General features: G+C 33.6%; 2 protein-coding genes across 2 annotated transcripts in view; both read right to left on the bottom strand.

The window, feature by feature from the left end:
* Positions 1-699: 699 nt before the first annotated feature.
* The window catches only part of LOC114715809 (TMV resistance protein N), a 33201-nt gene continuing 14141 nt past the window's right edge, over positions 700-19759 (bottom strand). The window contains exons 5-8 of the mRNA XM_028900699.1: positions 2891-3049; positions 2544-2632; positions 2292-2448; positions 700-839 (exon numbers count right to left, since the gene is read on the bottom strand). Coding sequence (XP_028756532.1) covers positions 700-839; positions 2292-2448; positions 2544-2632; positions 2891-3049 — 545 coding nt within the window. The remainder of the gene's footprint in view (positions 840-2291; positions 2449-2543; positions 2633-2890; positions 3050-19759) is intronic.
* Positions 4081-8730, bottom strand: LOC114715813 (TMV resistance protein N-like). The gene is made up of 5 exons (XM_028900703.1): positions 8163-8730; positions 6911-8018; positions 6153-6425; positions 4764-6060; positions 4081-4332 (listed from the first exon to the last, which is right to left on the bottom strand). The coding sequence occupies exons 1-5, from the start codon at positions 8651-8653 to the stop codon at positions 4280-4282; spliced, it is 3222 nt and encodes a 1073-aa protein (XP_028756536.1). The 5' UTR covers positions 8654-8730; the 3' UTR covers positions 4081-4279.

Below are 19759 nucleotides of genomic sequence, written 5' to 3'. Positions count from 1 at the left end.
TCATCGATCATTGATAGATGATTATAAAGTGAGAATTTCGTCTGTATTAGAAATGAGACAAGGGAAGGGAAGACGGTCTCAGCACAATGCAGATATTCCTGCAAAATGAGTGATAATGACATAAATTGAGTAGAAATCCAATTTATAAATTTTTACATCACATGGCTATTGAGCTCTTTGGAACACTTGGTAAAAACTGGGAGTAATAGTGAACCGTAACGAATACTGTCTTACTCATACTCAATTCTCTTGAAGTAAATACTATCCAGAACAGAGAGATTATCCTTTTCATAAACCTTTTTAAAAAAAAATCACCGGATCTTAACTATTTTGTTGAAAGTATAAGGATATAAAATTGCCCACTTGTTTCATATAAAACTCCCCCGCGCATGTACTTTGTTCGAAAATAAAAAATCCCTGCACATCTTACTTTTGCACACCATGTCTGATACTTGATGCATTCACGAAGTGCTTCCACAACGCAAGACTCTAGTTCACGCAGGATTTGAGAGAAGTTATGCTTTGATGATTCAGGGGTAATAAGATTGTAATTTACATAATTGACTTGCCCATTGGTCCTGTAAATCCCTTCAAGTAGCGCGTTGAAGAAGACCAATATAATTATCGATCGTTAGTATCAAGAACTTTGGACTTCCTTCTGAGGAGGGATGAAATGTGCAAGCTAACACCTCCATCCACTCAAGCTGGTTGTGCCATTCCCACAAGATTGCGGGTTTGAAACTCCAGAGTACTGTAGGAATTCGGCTGCACTTCGTCGGTGACTGCAAAGTTAATCATTCTGAGAAGCTCCATTTGTTGTCGTATAACGTATTGTTGTCCTGTAATTTATCCAGGTCCTCACAGAGTCCCTTCCTTTTCTTTGTATAGACGGGATCGTTGATGGCAAAATGAGGAAATTTACTACTACCTTGGGGATTCAGTTTTTGATATAAGATTTAATTAACTAATTTAATAAAATATAAAAAATTATTAAATCACTCAATCATAACATTTGTTATGATTATGTATTATTAGATTATATATTAATTTATAAAGGTAATATATTACTCCTTTAGTCTTATTTATAAAGTAGAGAGACACGGTTTTTTTAGTTATATTTATAAGTTACTTTATTAAATTTTTAATATGAATGTATTATTTTATCTTTCATTTATTATAATATAGATGGTTAATTTTTTTTAAACATGTGTATATTAAATAAGATAAATTTGAAAAGTTGTTATATTTTAATGGAGAGTTAATGCAGTTCATGTGAAATATACTGAAAGTGCTTTATAAATAGAACAAAAGGAGTAGTTTGGGAAAAACTAAATAATAAATATAAATACTTTAAGATTATTTATGAACTTTTTAATTTTTTAAATAAGTTAAGTGGTTTTAATCTTAAGGGGATGTTTGGCAAACTTTACAAAAACACTTTTGGGTTTTAAACCATGGTTTGGCTTGAAAACCATCCAAACACCACCCATTTAAGAAAATTGTGGTTTTGCTTAAACCCATGATTTTAGTATGATAAACCAAGGCATCCAAAGAAGTGAAATTTTTTGGAGGAATTATAATCAAGTCTTGCAGAAGAAAAATAATTACTAAAAAGTTCTAATAACAACCTCAACAGTCTATAATGACAAGTTCTATAGTGAGAATGACAACTTCTATAATTTATTTTTTAATTGTTTTTCTTGTTTAAGACTTAATTATAATTCTCTCAAAATTTTTGGCTTTTTCGTGGCTTTTGGAACAAGATGGAGAGAGAAGATGTGGTCAGCATGTGCAGTGCTAATGCTTTTCTTTTCCTATAACAAGATTCTGACGCCCATGAAAATAAAAGGTTTGTTACCCAAAAAAAAAAAAAAGAAGAGGGAAGGTTCAGTGAAATTATCTATAATACTCCGTATTTATAATTTTGATATGAAATTATCAATTTCTAAAAATGTATTTAATTTTATATTTATATACACAGTAATTATTCATTAATTATATAACTAATAAATTAGGACCAGAGGTAGTATGATTTATTATGTTGGCAAACATATATTATTTGCAAATTTATTATTTAAAAAAAATATAAATTAAAATATATCTTTTATGTAATTACCATATTAATTTATTTTCTTTGTAGTAATCTGCACATCAAAAAAGTGTTTCTAATAATAACTATCCAAACACTCTTATTTTATTAAAATTATTTTTTTTACAAAATCTATTCTTAATTTTTTTTTTTCAGAAGCTATTCTCTAAATTATACATTAATTCTTCCCAACCCAACTTACGAGACAAAGCTGCCACTTCAGAATTTCGTGGGGACCATCCAAAGGGGTCACAGGCGAAAAAACGAAAAACAAAGGTCACACGATAGCAACGCTCCTTCTGGTCGCTGATGAACTGGCGATGAGATATCCCCTCTCTCTGCTCCGTAGTCGGGGCATCCTGCAATGTCCACGTAATAAAATGCACTAAGGACTATGCAGTTCAAACATTCTCATTACTTTATTTAACTACCTCGCTGGCTATTTGCAACTTACAACGATAATTTCAACAGGGGTACTCAGAACATTACTATCATCACGGTAATAGGGGGCATCCAACAACGTATGTATCTTCTCCCGTGTAACTATATGTACACATAATACATTAGTTACTGGCTGATTAAATGCAATGTTTTGTTAGCTGAGACAACATATGCATTACATGCACACATAATGGGAACAAATGTTGGAGTACTGTAATGTGTTCCTTGGGGAGGTACAAGATAGGAAAAAAAATGATAAAATCCCTCAAGCTGGGGGCAACAACCAACACAATATGATGGCGTCAATAACACTCAGATAAAGTTATTGGTTAAGATTGAATAAATAATTGTCCACTTTACCTTCTATCCCGCCATGTCCCCCCCTTAGAAGCAAGATTAGTCTTGTCCCACTCCACAATCGATCCAATTTGTCGGCCACATTCAACAGCAGCCTCGAGTTTTCAAAACCAACTATCTGCTGAAGTTCTTCAAAACTAAGTAAAGGAGCTGAATTCCCTGCTGCAATAGTAGCATCAGCTGTGTTACACTTCCTTTATCATTTTTATAAGAAATAAATAAACTAATTCTGAAAGAAACTCATAGCTAAAGGAGTTGAATTCAGTAAATATGTTTCAAATGTACGGCTCTTCCCCAAATGTCCTCATTCAATAATTAATTATTGGGTTTCACTATTTGATCTCAATAATAAATACAACTTTTTTTATCTGGATGATCAAAGAAAATTGTAACGAATGTTTGAGGAAATCTCAAAAAAAAAAAAGAAAATTGTAACGAATGTTTGAGAAAATCTCAAAAAAAAAAAAGTATAAATATATGAAATTTCAATTCAGGCAGCCAACACTTAAAAATAATAGGAAAGGGGCATTTTGAAAATGCTATGAAATTACACAAATATGACCCCAAAAAAAAAAGTTACAAAAATTATCATTTCTAGTTCAATACTCATCTTTGTTAATTCAACCCTTATCATTTCAGTTCACAACTTCTTAATTAACTAACTAAAATAACAGAAAACAAAAAAAAATATCAAACTTATAATTTTCAGTTCAATGCTTATCATTTGTAGTTCTATTAATGCCATTTATAACTGCTTGCATTCCTAACGTGTTTCAGCAGCAGTCTGCCACCGACACCCGCTACAACTGACACTGAACTTTTCTTTGAACATTGGACCTCTTACATAGTGGTAGTAAAGGCCGCACCGTCACAAGTTTTGCATAATCACCACCATCGTCCAATCTTGCACACTTCGTGCTTTCTTTCTTATTGTTTTGGGCTTCAATCTTGATCACTCCTCTCAAAAATGTGTTTTTTGTAATTAACAATCATAATGACAAATACTTACCACGAGATAGGAATGATTGATTCACCACAAAAGTATGAGATGCATCCATAACTTCTAGAAATTAACCTCTAAGCAAGAAGACCGACAAGTTTGAGTAAGAGATAGCGTTGCAAGCGTCAAGTAGTTCCAAGAACTTACCACCCAACATTCTAAAATTGTAATGGCTCCCCATACAAGGGTCCCTTTTTCATTATATCGGTGAAGTGTTTTCAAAGATTACGACTGAAATTCAGCCATTAGGATCAGTTACATTGATATCTACTAATGAGCACATATTCGATCAGTATATGATAACAATACATGCACATAAACTGATATATGGGCCAAAAAAAGAAAAGGAAAAAAGAAAAAGAAAATGAAAAAACACGAACCGATATGTTCATTTATGTAACTGACAAAGATATTGTCCTGCAAAAGATGGAACATAGATCTATGCCTGCAGACATATTTTTATTAATTTCAAAGACTCAAAATTTGGCTCAAACTCAAAATTAGGTGGAATATTAATCAATAAAAGAGCATTCGCCTTCACAAGAAATTGCAAGCTGGTATCATACTTCTCGTGTTTACATAGAGCACATAAAAATCTAAATGAGCTCTATTTATAACAGCATTCTTGAATCAAACTTGACAGGAAACTATTTGAGTCTAGTTGAGAAGGGGTGTCAAAAACACGGGATAATTTTGCAGCAAACGGTAACAATTTTAATGTCGAGTGAAAAACCGGTTTCAAGGCAAGCAAAGAAACTGATTTCATTTATTTTAATAACTCATTATTAAAGTGGTTTGCCAGCACGAACGCATCCCTCAAGCGATGAACAAGATACAAGCTAGATGATTAAATCAAGCTAGAGAAAAAGATGGTACCTTTCATCGGTTTGAGCAACTTGCTATCCCAGTGAGACGATGTGTCCTGAAAATAGATTATACGGTCATTTCTCATCGTTTCAACCAGAGACAGAGGGATATCAGGGTTTGTGAACCGGATATTTTCAATGCTGCTGTTTTCTTCCCCATAGACATGAATTCCAGACAAATCTATTTCGGTTGTTGGGGTTCCATTGTCGTCTGAAATTACCCTATGAGGATCATATGGCCTGTGGTACTTCAACTCCCACGAAACCTGAACATGATTCCATTTATGTGTTGAAATCACCCTATCGGGTTTGCATCGCAAGCCACACCAAATCATATGTTTTGCCATTTTTTGTTTACAAACAATGTAATTGCACAAATAAACAAGTTGTTCAGAACCATTGACAAAAACTCTCAGCCTAATGTCCAAGATTGAGTCCTCTATTTCTGTGCCTGATCCCCCAGTCACACATATGGCTATCTTTGGGAAATTCTCACGGAACCAGAAAGAAACTGATGATTCTCTGCTTGCATAGAAGGCTGTTGATATTGCCTTTTGGTTCTCCATCATCGGGAAGATATTAAAGAGGGCCCCAAAAAGGGGAAATCCGATGCTAGTGATGGAAAGCGGAACAAAACTAACCAAAGTTTCTGGTAGGGGAAATATTTGAACGAAATTTGCTTCGCTTTTGCTTATACAGTACCCATTAGGGCAATGATCGAACCGAGGGCACCTACTACCTCGATTGCCAGAATCTGGTAGAGAATAGAGTACAATCGTGGGAAAAGACATTTCTGACCTCTGTTTTTCTCGAATTTCATCCCCTCCAAATAACTGAAATCCTCTGCTCCTGTAAGACAGCACCACCTCGAGTTTGGGGATTGTGAATATGCTGCTTGGCAGCTGTCTAAGCCGTGGACAACGCCTCAAGTATAGCCGTTTCAATCCAATAAGTTTTCCAATTGAAAATGGAAGTTCTTTTATGGCAGTGTGATCCAAATAAATTTCTCTTATATTCTCCATGTGTCTCAATACTTCTGGGAACTTCCAAAAACTTGAGCAACCCCTGAGGTCCACAGTCTCAAGAGAAGTCATATTGATGCGGGTTGCTAACATTTTAAGCTGAGTGCAACCTTGGGCACTCAACAATCTGAGCTTATCATGAAACCCAATTGATTCATGAATACTAATCAGATTTGTACAATTATCAAGACACAACGCTCCCAAGTTAGGCAGTCCAGATAGGTCATGTACTTGTGTCAAGCATTTACAGCCTTCAAAATCCATGAGACATAAAGAATGAAACCCCTGCAAAATGATGATCAAAGTTAACTTACCACTAATATATAAGACCAGTAGGATATATGAAAGTAGGTAGAAAAAACAGAATCTACACATGCCTTTCGTGGTTTGAAAATTTGAAGGCAGCATTCAGGTAGGCTGAGTATGAGAAGATTCCTGGGGTTAAAATCAGATGGTAAAGATGATGACGGATATCCGCTCCAGTCCAATACTCTCAAAGTATTTGGGAGATATTCGGGGCCTCTGGAAAAGCGTACATTTTCAATAATAAGGATTCTCAGGTTTTTCATCTTCTTGAATGCCACTCCACGCCATTGCACTTCCTTATATTTGCACGAGTGAAGCATAATAACTTCAATTTTCTCAGTTCCCTTTGAATTCGAAAGCATAAACAAACCAGACAGATTTATTAGGAATGTCATATCCATATTGTCACATTAACTAACTAACTAAATTTAATTTATAATACTTTTCCGGTTCTTAATATAAAACCCAATTCAAGAGTTGATATTCATCCCATATACAAAACATATTTAACATGTTTATCAATATTTTCTTAACAATAATCAAGTAGGAGAGAGAGGGAATTAAGGAAGATACTTAGAGTGTTTTTAGAAAAAAAATCATATTAACTATTTTAACCAACATCATTAATCTACTCAAATTAGATAATTAGGTTTTAAGTTAAGGACCAGACAATTATGTCAAGCTTCAAGCAAATGTTGACAGCATGATAAAATGGCAAGAAAAACTATTTATAAAAAAAAAAAAACAGCTATCCATTTCATCTTCAACAAAATAATTCATAAACAAACAAAAAAAAGAAAGCAAAACCATGGAGACCATTCTAATTTACCGTGTTTTCTTCCAAAACATGAACAATGTCCTCACCGCGCCACAACCTACTTCGCTTGCCAGGCTCAGATGTTGATTCCAGTCTCACAATTTCTCTGCCCGTGTCTTGGATTAAGTCATGCATTCTCACACAGTTTGAATTGTCGATCTTGATGAGAGATTTGTCCATTAAGACTGTAATTCCAATGCCTCCATCTAAGCCATGTGCATAGAGCATTTCCTTGGTGTAAGTCAGTTCTGATTTATTAAAGAAACAAGCAATATCAAGGAAAATTTCCTTCTCATTCTCTTCCAAACTATCATAGCTTACTTTCAGGATTTCATGGACATCTTTATGAGGGATTCTTGCGTACTTGTCTAGCTGAGAATTCCATTCTTCTGTACTTCTATCAAATAGGTCAGACCCTATTACTTCCAAAGCCAACGGAAGGCCACCAGCATAGGAGACTGCACGGTTAGAAACGTCCATGTAATCTGGATCAACCCTGTTACTCTTAAAGGCATTCCAGCTCAGCAATTCAAGGGATTCATTGAAATTTAGCCCCTTCACCTCACATAATTTTTCTACCCCATGAGTACTAAGCAAATGATTATCTCTTGTCGTGACAATGATCCTACTGCCAGATCCAAACCAATCAGATCCTCCGGCAAGTACCTGCAACTGTTTAAGCTTATCAATGTCATCAAGAATCAAAAGAACCTTCTTCCGGCGGAGCCTTTTTTTTATGATGGAAATTCCTCTATGAACATTTCCAATTCTTAGATTGTTTTCTGCAATCACTTCAGAAAGTAGCGTCTCTTGGAGTTGCACAAGTCCATGCATGCCAATAGCCTTCTCTCTAATATCAGCAAGAAAACATAGACCTTCAAATTGATCACCGATGAGGTTATAAACAGCCAGTGCAACTGTTGTTTTACCTACTCCACCGATTCCACATATCCCTACCATGTTAATCCCCTTATGAGACTCAAGTTCCAGAAGTGAGATCACTTCTTGAACGGACGATTCCAGTCCAACAGGGTGATTAGCTATATGTAAAGGAACGCGATTGATCTTTTTGGATACCTCTTCAATGATCCCACTTATAAATTCATATTCAGGTTGAGATCTGTGACAGGGCAGAAAATCATGTGAAGTGAATCCAAAGTTAGTAGTCAAATTTAGTGTACACTCCCTACATCAGGATTCATTTTAGTTCCACTCTTTGAAGAAATAAGTATGAAAAATAACAGAAAGTTGCGGTGAAATGTACCCATGTTGGAAATGCCAGCCAGATAGGTTAGCCGCCACACATAAAGCCTCCCTCCACTTCCTCACTTTCTCCTTGTTGGCTTGGAGTCGATCATCGTGTTCTGCCAACGCCTGTCCGTAACTCCCACGCTGGTGTCGGACATCTGATGGATCAACATCGTAGAACACCGGCCAGACCAACCGACCTTCTCCTCTGACGTAGTGAAGTATGTTGACAAGTTCATCAAGGCAGAAAGTGGAGGATGCATAATTTTTGGAGAAAACGATGATGGCAATCCTGGATTGTCGGATGGCTTCCAGAAGAGCCGGAGTTATTTCTTCCCCTCTTTGGAGGCCCACATCATCGATAAAGGTTTGAATACCCTTTTGTTTTAGAGAATTGTAGAGATGGCCGGTAAAATTGGTGCGGGTATCTTCACCTCTAAAACTAAGGAATACATCGTAAGTCCATTCACCGGAAAAGGAGGGGGATAGTAGTTCTCGACTTGCCATGATAAATAAACGCTGGGACTAGTATTGCTACTTTGCTAGGAACTACGGATGCCTCTGGTGTCAGCCGAGAGACTCAAAGTTCAAGAGCAGGGTAATCGATGAAAGCTTAGCAACTTTTCTTTTTGGCCAAAGATGAAAGCTTAGCAACCTGCCGCAGAATTCACACAGCAACAATGGCGATCCAGGCAACAAGTTTCGTTGCACTTCTCTGTAATTATAACTAGCGTTGACTACCCCGTGCTAAGAAATAACACTTGTATTTCTTAATGTCATTAACTTTTACTAGAATAGTTATTTAATACTTTTGTTTTTATAACGAATAGTCATTTAATACTACAAACTAAGAAATAAAACTTGACTCAAAATGCAATTGGTATTTTTTTTTTCAATCTCACATAACTATATACAGGTCCATGAACAATAATTTTTTGACCTTCTTTGCTTTTTAGAATTTTTGTCTAGGAACTTATAATGTCCCTTTATGAAGAATTAAAATATATAGAATAGTGTTTCCGATTCAAAAATAAACGGTTTAGTATTTAGGCACAATTTATTTGGTGCACTGCAACATTCTCAATTTATTTTGAAATTTAATGTCAATTATGGTTTAAGATATATATATAATTAAAGAGTAAAATATTTAGGAAGGGTGTTAAAAAATAATAGATTATTATTCTATAAAAGATATTAATAAAAAATAAAATAACCAAAAAAATTGATAATAGAAAGAGATGTTCTTCCAAGAAGTTTCAGCCGGCTCATAAAATAAGTACATGGACAATATATTAGTATTGCAAGACGTTTTAATAAGAAACCATACACCTTGACCTGCAACACATCTCAGAAGATTTTCACGACTAAACAAATACTATAAGATAAGTCTGTACTGATTTTCTACCTGTGAAAATATCATAACTTGTGTTTCCAAAGTTGATTCTCTTTCAATAACCTTCAACCAACTTTCTTACAGTGAAGTCCATAAAATAAGGATTTGAACAATGACAAAATTATATGTCACATAGATAAAAAAACCCAATACACTTGTCACAAAAATATAGATGACCATTTCTTTCGTACTAGATCAACTTCTACGTAAAATAATTATGAAACAAAAAATACATGAATTTAACATATACCGAATTTAACCATTATTTGTTAGGTAGATTTTAGAAGTAAAAAAATCCACTGCAATGGTTCAATAAGGCTAAATAATAATAAAAACTCTAAATTCAACTCCAAACAAATTCCTGCACCTTCCACGTGCATGAACTCCCCATAAACTAAGGACTACTACGCCTTAATGATATGCGTAATTCTTATACGACAACTACTCCACCTATTTATTAACAGATCTTCTCAGGAAAAAAAGTCCCGGAACACATGACAATACATGAAATATTGTTTTCCCTTTTATTATTATCCTTGATGTTAAAACCCATCCATAGTATAAATAAATTACAAAAACCAAGCCATATTAAAAAAAAAAAACGTAGAACAGCGGCAATAAGAGGAACAACACCAATAAACCCCACTAACTGCATCTATAACAGTTAAATGGATAATTCTTTAAAGTGTGTAACATAATTTGCAACAATCAAAGTAACAACACCAGCACCCAAGGAACTGATGGTTTAATGTAGCATCCAGTTTCTCAGAAATAATTATAAAATAAAACATTAAAAAAAAAAGCCACATAAATCAAGCACATACGACAATTATTTTGTGACTTGGGAATGAATAAATTAGGTGCTGCATGCATTGTGAATAAAGGTATTTTTTTCACAGCAGTGCCAAGCTGTGACTCACTTAAATAACTAAAAAGTAAATAAACAAATATATGCAAAATCAAGTAAATATGAATTTTACCATTTTTAAAAGGAGAAAGACATGACTCCATTAGCATAAATTTATATTTAAAACTCTGAGGCACCATACTTTATTAGCTTGTGTTTAGAGAGCCACATAAAAAATGAAAATGGAACATGAAGCTGTAAAATGAAACACCCATAAATTGTGGCAATCTATAAATTCTAATTGCGAAGAAAAAACCAATTTGTGTGCAGATTGTCTGTGATGCAACAAATGCTTTAAATATATAAGATTAGCATATCTTTAAACAATTTAGAGGTCCGCATGCCTATAGTTGCAAACCTTCCATTAGCTCTCCCATTCAACACTTGGTTTTGTATTTTTGGACTGAAAGTTGATTACCACTACCTGGAGTTTGGATTCCAGAACCTATATTTCAACAAAAATCTAGAGTGTTAAGAACAGAAGAAATTATAATTTATAGATGAGAGTGATAGAAACAAAGGAGAAGGGAGAATGTGCCAGGAAAATAAATCAAAAAGAAAACTGAGGGCACAAAAACCAGAAGGAGGGAGTCATCAGATACAAACCTTCTGGTAATAAGCCATGCGAATCTCCTCATTTCCAAGCTGGGTACTAATACAGAGAATATTAGAATACTCTGTTTCCTCCATCTAATTCAGATCGATGAGGTTTCCTATGGTGACGAGGAGTGCAATGAGGCAGAGGGAGATGAATAGTGACAGAAAAAGCCTCGGGAAACAGAGAGGAGGGAGCAGCTTCTCTTCTTTTCTTTCTCTGTCCGCTGCCGTTCCCTGGCTCCCCCCCCCCCAAGCCTCCAATCTCCAGTACCTTGCTGACACGCTGCCCCTCTCTCTCTCTTTTTTCCTCTTAACACAAGCGTTCCACCTATGTTTTAGGGCAAACAGACAAAACTGAAAAAAGGTACTTCTGGAAGCGAGGATTCTGTGTGTTTTCTATGCACGCAATGCGGCTTTTTTCACTTTTTCCTAGAAACATCACTGGCTTTCTGGTTCACTATTGCTTTACGCTTTATCTCACGCCTTTTGACGGGGTGATTCAAGGCAGCCGGAAAACTGGTTATCAAAAAGTGCAAGAAAGAGACGAGAGAATGCTGATATTCCTTTGCGTGTCTGCAACTGTTGCTTGTTTATTTATCTTTGGGGATCCTTTAATTTACTCGCAAGTGTCACTCTTATCTGAAATTTAGCTGTTTTCCTGGTTGAAATTTATGATCTAATTAACGCCACTTTTCCTTGGGGAAGTTCCCAACTTCTAATTTTTGGTTGAGCGGGAATTTACTTATCAGTTCTCCCTATTGTAGCTGGCTTTGTGGCCAGTGTTTCATACCTTTAAGTTTTATGATTGATCGTCATGCTAGCCTAGTGTCAACTTTGGATGAAAGAATTGATGGAAATGGGGCCAAAATTAGTTTTATATTTTTTTTTTCAGGTAAAAATAAGCTGAATTTGCAAATATGGGGCCAAACTCAGTAATAAATTAAATTTGCAAATAGAATGAGTTTTCAAGCCTCAAATTCGACATTGATCCCTTTGCGTGCATGCAAGGGTTGAAAATAAATTAAATTTTTCCCTCGCTTTTCTAATTTTGATAAAATGAAAATATAAGATAAAAGAAGAAGAAAAATTAATTAGAAAAATTTAACCCCACTTTTCTAATTTTTTAAAAAAACTTATTAAAATTTTTCTTCACCTCCCTTTTCCTCATGCAAACAGAGCCTTGGATAATTTGTTGAGAGTTACCATAATAATTTGAGTTTTTTTTTAAATTTTGAATTTCTGATAAATTTATATTCCTTAAAAGTTACATATAATTAGTAAAGAATACGATTTGCTAAAGTTCATATATTAATATGGATATATGAATTTTTATTATCATTATTGTTCCTAACTCAGTAACTTGTAGGTGTTATCGCTTAACAGATTTTTCTTTTGCTCGTAACCAACAAAACTTTAATTTTAGTTAGTGCTTCATAATTCTTCAGATCATGGTTATAGCAAAACGTTGATATCCTTAAAATTTCTTAAAATCAAGAGACGTTTTCTTAATACAATTTTATTTATATTACCACGTCAGCATTTTGGACGAATTTCCCACCTAAGTTCTTTTTTTTTAAATAATAATAATTCTCACCTAGATTCTTTATATATTGAACTTTGAAGTTTACTTAAAGAAAAAGATCTTCTAGGCTTTTCACCATTTATCATATTTACATTGGTCATTGTTTACTTAAAGATAGCTCTATTAAGATACTCCTTAAATAAGTGTTTACATTTTATTGAATAATTAATACTAGACCTATTCAATTAATTTAAATATATTAAAAAATTAAATAAATTAGTGTAATTATGACAAATATAATATAAATTTGTAAATTGTAAGATACTCATGAAAAACAATAAATTATACTACTGTCTTTAATATAAGACTCAATTGACCAATTTGAAAAAATTAAAAAAGTTATTAAATTATTGGGTTAATAGAAATTTTGGTCCTTTAAATTTAGACTAATTTTGATATTGGTCCCTAGAATTTCAAACATGTAGTATTGGTTCCTGAAATTATGTCTGTTTCAAACTGTTGGTCCTTAACCCCTTGACATTATTAAATTCTTTTGAGATGGCATTAACACCGTTATATGAATGAAAAAAGAAGGATGACCTCTTCTCTTTTAGTACTAAAAAACATAGGCATTTCCATATCTTATGAAATTTTGCTGTAGACTAGTTTTAGGTGCCTCATATTATCTATTATCATTCTTTATTTGTAGAAGCGTCCGAGCAACCCTTAATGCCAGCAATATGGTGACACCATCATCACCATCCACTATAGCGGTGTTTCTTTCTTCTAAACCGGCCAAGAAGTGGGTCAGAATTCTCTTTATATAATTTATTTTGTAGATTATTTCATCAAGGTACTAATAGCCCAGTATGAGAAGATCACCTAGTGTGGCTTCTTCGAGCTGCAATCCTATCTTCTTCTCCAGTGCATCTCTACCTGATTTGGAAACATTAAATATGTTGGGCGTTCGCAATAATACAAAAAGATGCCTAGTTGTTGTGGTGGACCCAGGGCTCTTCTCCAAGGGTAGATTGGAGAGTAGAAACTCCATCAACTCTTTTTGTTCAGCCTCTACAACTATAGACGAGGACAACGATGATGACGACATTAGTGACCTTCGACTCAGACTTAAAGCACTTGGAACATAGTTCTTTGCATAATATATGAGGCAGCTCTCTGTATATCTGGGGTGGCATGAGTGAATGAGAGAGGAGAGCTTGCTTAGATATGGTGTTAAAAAACAGAGCACAAGGTAAACAAAGCAAGAACCATACCCATTGTTTAGCAACAACATTATACCCACAGATCATTTGAACAAACAACAACACAGAGAAATCACATACACAGTCTCTTAAACCTTATACCAATTGGTCTAACAGAAACAAATCAAAACAGAGCACCTGCAAACACTGACCATAGAAGCAACTAAAATGAAATATTTACTCAGTTAAACTCAAATGCACAATACAACCTCAATGTGATGACTTCTTCGAACAAAATGCTAGATGAAGACGAGGGAACTTTCAATCAATATATTTACAGGCTCATCTTTACACAAAAATTGCAGCACCTACCCCTTCAACACAAATGGTTTGAACACAGTGCTAAACAACGGTTTACAGAATCTTTGTCACCTTTCAACAGAGAGAAGCAAACAAAAATTACTCGCACACCTTCTTCCCATGACTGCCACTGATTAGCCCACTACTCCGGCGATGGCCACGTCAGTAATCGCCGGCACCAAGTGGGTCCTCTTGACCTAACCCTTTCCCTTTTGTTTTTCCTTCAAGCGTCCGTGCATGTAGGTATGTTTGGCTCTCTCATGTGCGTGCGTTTTGCATCTCCTGGTGGTTTTTTTTTCCCTTTCAACTTTATGTCCAGGTCGTCAAGCCACATACGAGCCACCTATGTGTCTAGCTCATCAATATAATAGTGTTAATACCATCTCAGAAGAATTTAACAGAGCTAAGTAGTCAGGAACTAATGGTTTAAAACAGATATAATTTCAAGGACCAATATCACGCTTTTGAAATTCTAGACACCAATAATAAAATGAGTATAAATTTGAGGAACCAAAATTTGTATTAAACCTAAATTATTTTAAACTATTTGTATTTATTATTTTTCTCCAAATAAAATTATTTCACACATAAATTAATATATGATCTAATAATCCACAAAAATATTTTAAAAAGATCACGTAACATGTAATATAATTAAGTAATTTAATATATTTCTTAATCTCTTCAAATGATTTAATTGAGTCTTATAGTAAAGACCAATGATAGTATATAAGTTTATAAGTTAAGTAAATTAGTTTAAAAAAATAATAAATATAAAAATGTTATATTTAACGTTAAGTACAAATCCCCAGCTATAAAGAACGAGAGTATTCAATACGAGCGAAGCATGGGACCGAATCCGTCCAGACCAATTTGATACATCGTGTACCTGCAAAATGCACCAAGCAGGTCTCACGTAGAGAAATATATATATATATATATATATACCTGTGTGTGTATTATATCCTTAGCATGAGAATTAGTTTGACATTTAATTTGATCATAAATATAAGACTTGAATCTATTTTATTTTTCATATTTATCTAATTTTTTAAGATAGTCTTTATAATAGTTGCACATATTAAATATTTTATTAGATGATAGTTTTAGTTAATACACATGATTAAAAAAATATTTTAAGAAAAATAATAACTATTTATTGTAAATAACTAATTTAAAAAATAATATCTATTTATTACATATGCTTAAAATTGAATCATTCGAGTCGTTACGCTTTTTTGAGCTGAAATTCGAGTCGTTACACATAAAAGTTAAAATCCGTAAAATATGCTCAAACTTTATTCTTGCATTTCTTAATTCACATGTACGCCTTATGTATAAAGACGATGGCCTTAATCCGTTCATGACTTTAAGCACACAAATTTTTTGATTGATTCGGCCATGAGATATCTAATTAAATTATTATTAATCTAAGAACGTTCATCCCTTTAATAGATTATTCTTCACCTTCATTATATTAATATTAATGTTAATACTCTACTTCAACTAATTCTTTTTATAAGATACAAGTGATTCAATTACATATTTAAAAAATTAATTAAAATTAGTTAAAAGTAGTAAATATTTTTTTAAAATGCAACTTATCTTTTAAAAATACTATTTTTTATAGAGGGAGGTAGTGTGAGATAATTAATGTAGTAAGATTAACAAATAATTAACGAGGCAAAACTAAAAAGAATTATATTAAAAGTTTTGATAAATTATTACTGTCTTTTAAAAAGGACAACATTTCATTCTAAAAAATTTTCAGCGAAAAGTATGTATTTGGTATAAGATTTGAATTTGATCAATTAAAGTAAAAATAAATGTTTAGTTCTTTAATTCTAAAATTTTTCTTAATTTTAAATGATGATTTTTAATAATCATGGTTATTTTAAAATTTAAATTTGATATGTTAATATCTTAGAATATTTTAATCAATATTTAAAATCTCAATGTCATTAACTGTTGTTGATAATTTTTAAATTAAATGGTTAAAAATATATTTTTTAAAGTTAACGAAACAATTAAATCCTCATGTAAAATTAAAGAACTATAAATGTATTTTTTGCGAAATTTTCTATGTAAATAGGACAAAGGTATTAATTATGGAAATGTAAAAGATTTTGTTGAAACGAAAACCGTTAGTTGTTAGAAAATTATAATTCGAAGTTACGTACTCTTAACAAATGAGTTTTGTAAAGAAAAAGTCTGGCAGTTGACTTAAAATACAGGGGAAAAAATAAAATAAATAGATGATGTTTTTAATTTTATTCTTGTTTGTCGACTTAATAAATTTAGAGAAAGTTAAAACAAATAAATAAGAAAAAATATAAATCATATTCTTAATACTTTTTTTAATAAGAGCAAACATTAAAAAAATTATTAATTTTGTTTGTATACAAGGGACTTATAAATAGTAACTGAGTGATAAATAAATAGTGAGAAACTAAAATTTAAATGTTTATTTAGAAAGATACTTATATTTAGTGATAGATGTTACCTCAAAAAAGAAAATGGCAGGCAAAAGGTGTTGGCTAAAATGCGTGCACCAGCCTCCCCAGCCTCATATCGATAATCCATTCCTTCTCATGTTTGGCTTGGGCATAAGTTGGTTTGGTTGGGTGTGAAGAAGTAACAAGTAATTGTGTACTTGATAAGATAAGTCATTTTATGGGTTCAAATCATTATTAAACACTAATAATTAATTATCATCATATTGAAATTTTTCCTAATCATTTCCCATTCATTCTGCGTTGTTTACATCTAAACCACTAAAACCGTTTATCTGCATGATCGACTTCGGTTTTTACACTAATATTTGCACTCTAATCAAATTTCACCTGAGCAAAATCCCTTTGGTATCAATGAGTCTGGACAAACTTACTCATACACCTACCATTTAGATTTTATATTGTTGGAATATGTTTAGTACTCCTCTTAGGCTCTTATCTTTTCATTTTCCTATAATATTCTTTTACTCCTATTTATAAATCATTTACAGCATATCTTATTAAAACAAAAATGAATAAATATCATTAACTATGTCATAAAATTTAACAATTTTTAAATTTTACCTACAGGAACAAACTTGATAGAATAATAAGTTAAAGGTAAAATTATACATTTATACCAAAAAATTTAAGAATGTGACTTATAAATAAGACAAATTTTTTTTCAAGAGTATTTTGGAATTCTATTTATAAGAAGTCACATAAAATTAGATATAATATTTTTTAAACCAAAATCCCAAACAATAGTCCTAATATTCTTTAGGTATCAACGAGTGCAGTTAAAATTACTCTAATATTGATATTGATTAAGATGAAAATTCTTGTATATATCAATATTAGTGTGCACTAATATCACATTGATTCCAAGCATTAGATATAATAAATGAATCTACAAATTAAAACTGACCATCAATGTTGTTGAGACCGGACTGGACCGAATGGTTCGACCGGTCTGACCGTCAACCGGCAACAATGGCGGGTCGTTTTATGTTATTAAGCCGCTTCAAAGGTTTGCCCGGATTACGCCGTTTTCAACCGATAACCCGGGAACAGGGACGGTTGGAAGAGAGCCGGCCGGCTAGAGAGAAAAAAGAAAGCAGAGATGGAAAATGAAATCAGGAAAAACAAGAGGAAAAGTCTGACATCAATTCACCCTCAACTCTTCAATCTCAGTCTCTTTGTAATGCAGAAACAAACCACTTTGAGAGTGAGAGAAGAAAATCACTTACAAGAAGAGAAGCATGTATCAGCCTCCGTTGGTCTTCGTCTACCATTGTCTCTCCCAGTTCCCTTACTCTTTAATCTCGAATGAAATCCTCATTATTCCTCAACACTACTGTTCACTATATGTTACCTCTTCAGTTCCTCAAATCTCTATTCGCTGCCACACGTTTCCACTACTGACAATTCACCTGCCACACATTTTCACCAATCCCCTTCTTTTCACGTGGGCTCATTTATAATAACATAATTACCATATTTTTCAAAATCATCAACATAAAAATTAGCTTTTCTAGAAACTATTATAATAATAAAATTTAATGATAAATACCTTAAATTTTTATGTTGTGAACAGTATTATACCATGTATAATTAATATATTAATATATTTAATTATAATCGGTCCAACCGCGGTTCGACCACGGTTCGACCTTATGAACCATGACCAGCTGTCTCTACCGATTCAGTATCCGGTCTGGCTTTCAAAATATTGCTGACCATTAGTCCTTTTTAAAGGCCGAGACTTTTCAAAATAGCTCGGTCTTTGAGAGCGCCTTCAGTTCTTCTAGCAATAAACAAAGCTCAGAGCTATAATGAGGCAATGTATGATCAGCATGAAACTCTTGAACAATACCATTCACTTCAACCCAACTACAACCAGGCTTTCTTCTAACCTTACTAGTTCTCATTAGCTTCCGTACTTCTAATGCCTCTTTCCACATGTTTGCAGCATAATAAGCATTCCGCAGAAGCATATAAAGACCATCATACTTGGTTCTAGCTCAATCAGCTTCCTTCCTGCTATGACTGCCAAGTTCAAGTTTCGATGGACTAAGCAAGCTGTGAGGAAGGACCTCCAGATTGCAGCATCAGGTTCAATAGGCATCAGTTCAATCATCTCTTTTGCTTCTTCAAGAAACCCTCCTCAGCCAAGAAGATCAACTAGGCATCCATAATGCTAAATGTTGGGTTTCAGATGATGGTAATGAATCATTTTGTTGAACAACATTTTTCCCTTAAGGACTAATCCTGAATGGCTACAAGCTGTCAAAAGTGACAAAAGGGTAACCTCATTTGGAGTTACCTTTGATTTCAACATTTGAGAGTATACCTCCAAAGCAAGTTGTCCTTTCCCATAGGGCTGAACATGGACCAGACCGGGCCGGGCAGGGCATTAGCCCGTGGTCTGGTCCATTTTGGTCTTTGGGCTGGTCACCTCAGCCTGAAGACCGGTCCAGCCCTATGAGGAACCTGCTGTTCCTCGGGTTAGGCGGACTGGACCAGACTGGACCGGGTTACTGGTCCAGTAGGTCCAGTCCAGTCCAAGTCCATATCCCTTGTCCTTTTTTTTTATAATTCCTAATCCATAATTTCCAATCTATTACATAAAAAATTCCTATCTACTTGTCCTAAACAGAGTAACATCATGAGAATAGCAAATTCCAAATAAGAATAACTTTAAAACAATCTACAAATTAAAATCAAGTATAAACAGCTGTAAACAATACAATAATAAAGTAAAACTGTAAAGCAAGTAAGTAACCATCAAAGTCCATAATATACTATCAAACAAGTCCATTACATAGCCTTGACAAGTCCATTACACAGCCTTGAAAGCTTGCATCCTGCTGGTTTGTGCGTGCTGCACTTTTCAGCAAAATGCAAGTTCAAATAAGCAGAAGTGCAAAATAACAGTGCAGAAAGAAAGTCCATTACTCCATTACACCAAAAACAAATATCAAATGAGAATATAATCAGTCTCAAAGTTTGCTGATTTAAGGGCCACAAGCTAATCAAATGTCATAGCTAATAATAAAACCAAAATGCGTGCCAATATCAAATATTATAGGTCCATCACACAACAGCAAATATCAAAACATGGAATGATCATTAGTGAC

Source organism: Neltuma alba, unplaced genomic scaffold (assembly GCF_004799145.2).
Source record: "Neltuma alba isolate B1F8T4 unplaced genomic scaffold, ASM479914v2 tig00011614_pilon, whole genome shotgun sequence".
Classification (NCBI taxonomy): domain Eukaryota; kingdom Viridiplantae; phylum Streptophyta; class Magnoliopsida; order Fabales; family Fabaceae; genus Neltuma; species Neltuma alba.
This window is presented reverse-complemented; position numbering and strand designations above follow the sequence as displayed.

What these genes read in the sequence shown, in the direction of transcription:
- LOC114715813 (XM_028900703.1), bottom strand. Translation starts at nt 8,653, where the DNA reads ATGGCAAGTCGAGAACTACTATCCCCCTCCTTTTCCGGTGAATGGACT. An exon ending in GGCTGGCATTTCCAACATGG is followed by an intron (nt 8,019 to 8,162) that starts GTACATTTCACC and finishes GCCCTGTCACAG; the next exon opens with ATCTCAACCTGAATATGAAT. An exon ending in GTTGCTCAAACCGATGAAAG is followed by an intron (nt 4,333 to 4,763) that starts GTACCATCTTTT and finishes ATATGTCTGCAG; the next exon opens with GCATAGATCTATGTTCCATC.